Source organism: Hippocampus comes, unplaced genomic scaffold (assembly GCF_001891065.2).
Source record: "Hippocampus comes isolate QL1 unplaced genomic scaffold, H_comes_QL1_v1.1 scaffold904, whole genome shotgun sequence".
Taxonomy (NCBI): domain Eukaryota; kingdom Metazoa; phylum Chordata; class Actinopteri; order Syngnathiformes; family Syngnathidae; genus Hippocampus; species Hippocampus comes.
Genome location: NW_017805391.1, coordinates 1 through 1,174, shown reverse-complemented (window position 1 = coordinate 1,174; position 1,174 = coordinate 1). Strand labels below are relative to the sequence as shown.

General features: G+C 52.3%; 1 protein-coding gene across 1 annotated transcript in view; it reads right to left on the bottom strand.

The window, feature by feature from the left end:
* LOC109517747 (class I histocompatibility antigen, F10 alpha chain-like) overlaps positions 1–1,169 on the bottom strand; it is a gene marked incomplete at both ends in the record, with an annotated part of 1,669 nt that extends 500 nt beyond the window's left edge. Inside the window, 3 exons of the mRNA XM_019873086.1 lie at positions 5–73; positions 644–922; positions 1,034–1,169. Coding sequence (XP_019728645.1) covers positions 5–73; positions 644–922; positions 1,034–1,169 — 484 coding nt within the window. The remainder of the gene's footprint in view (positions 1–4; positions 74–643; positions 923–1,033) is intronic.
* Positions 1,170–1,174: the final 5 nt, after the last annotated feature.

The following is a 1,174-nucleotide window of genomic DNA, read 5'->3' as shown; positions in this document are numbered from 1 at the left end:
GGGAAGAAGCCCGTCGCGTGGCAGGTGACCGGAGAGGAAGGTGTCTTCCGGAGGAGGGACACCGTGGGAAGCTCTGCCCACCGAGCGGCGAGGAGGGAGAGAACGACTTAGGGGGACAAAAGACGATGAGAGAACACATGGGAAGACCAAAGATGGAGAGAAAGTGCGAGAAGAACGTTACAAAGAGAAATGTAGGAAAAGAAATCATGTGAGAGGAGGAAGTAGGGACAGCATGCGCAAGAAGATGACGCTCAGGGAATGTGTGAGGGCAGAAGATGACCGGAACGCATCAGGACAAAGACGGAGGGAAAGCGGGAGCGGACAAAAGTGGGGCAAAATGTGCCACAGCTTGAAGGATGGAGAAAGGGTGAGAAGGCAAAAGGGGCAATGTGTGAGAGGGGTCAATAAGGGCTAAAATGTGTGAGACGAAAAGACGGTAACTGTGAGTGGAAGATGGAGGGAATGCGTGAGGGGGCGAAGGAAACGGAGGACAATTTGGAAGCGCGCCGAGAAGGTGAGAGAGGACAACCATCAGCGAGCATGTTGCAGAGGGTGAAAGAAAGTGAGAGCAAGCGAGGATGATGGACAGATGAAGATGAAGAGAATGGCTGAGCGGACCAGAGAGTGTGAGAGGCCACTGCACCTGTTCTCATCAGGAAGTCCCGCCCAATGCTCACAAGCGTCTTCAAGTCAGCAGGACAAATTTCAGTGAGGACACTCTTCCAGTATTCTTTGAAGCCGTCCGATCGTTCCCACTTGTTCTTTGTGATGAAAGCTTGCGGATTCGCTGCGATCCATCTCATCGTTTTCAACTCAAATGAGATGAAGTCTTCTCCGTCATACCTGTGCTGTTCCCAACCATCCACCTCACCAGTCTCGTCATCCCATTCACAGCCGATCATCGGCTGGATCATGTGAACGCCTGAAAGTGTCACGCACGCGATGAACAGAGAGAAGCCGGCATGACGTGCGTGTTTATGAGTCGGGGCACATCCGCTACGTTGTACGAGCGCAAGGTTGATCGGAAACGAACCTCCAGTTTGGTTGAAGCGCTCTTTTGCGATTTCAAGGTTGACTTTGGACACCTGCTCATTGCCGATATTGCCGCGCATCTCTCGCTCCCACAAGTCTGGATCATTTGCTGCGATTTTGTTCACCCAGTCCAGTTTGGCTT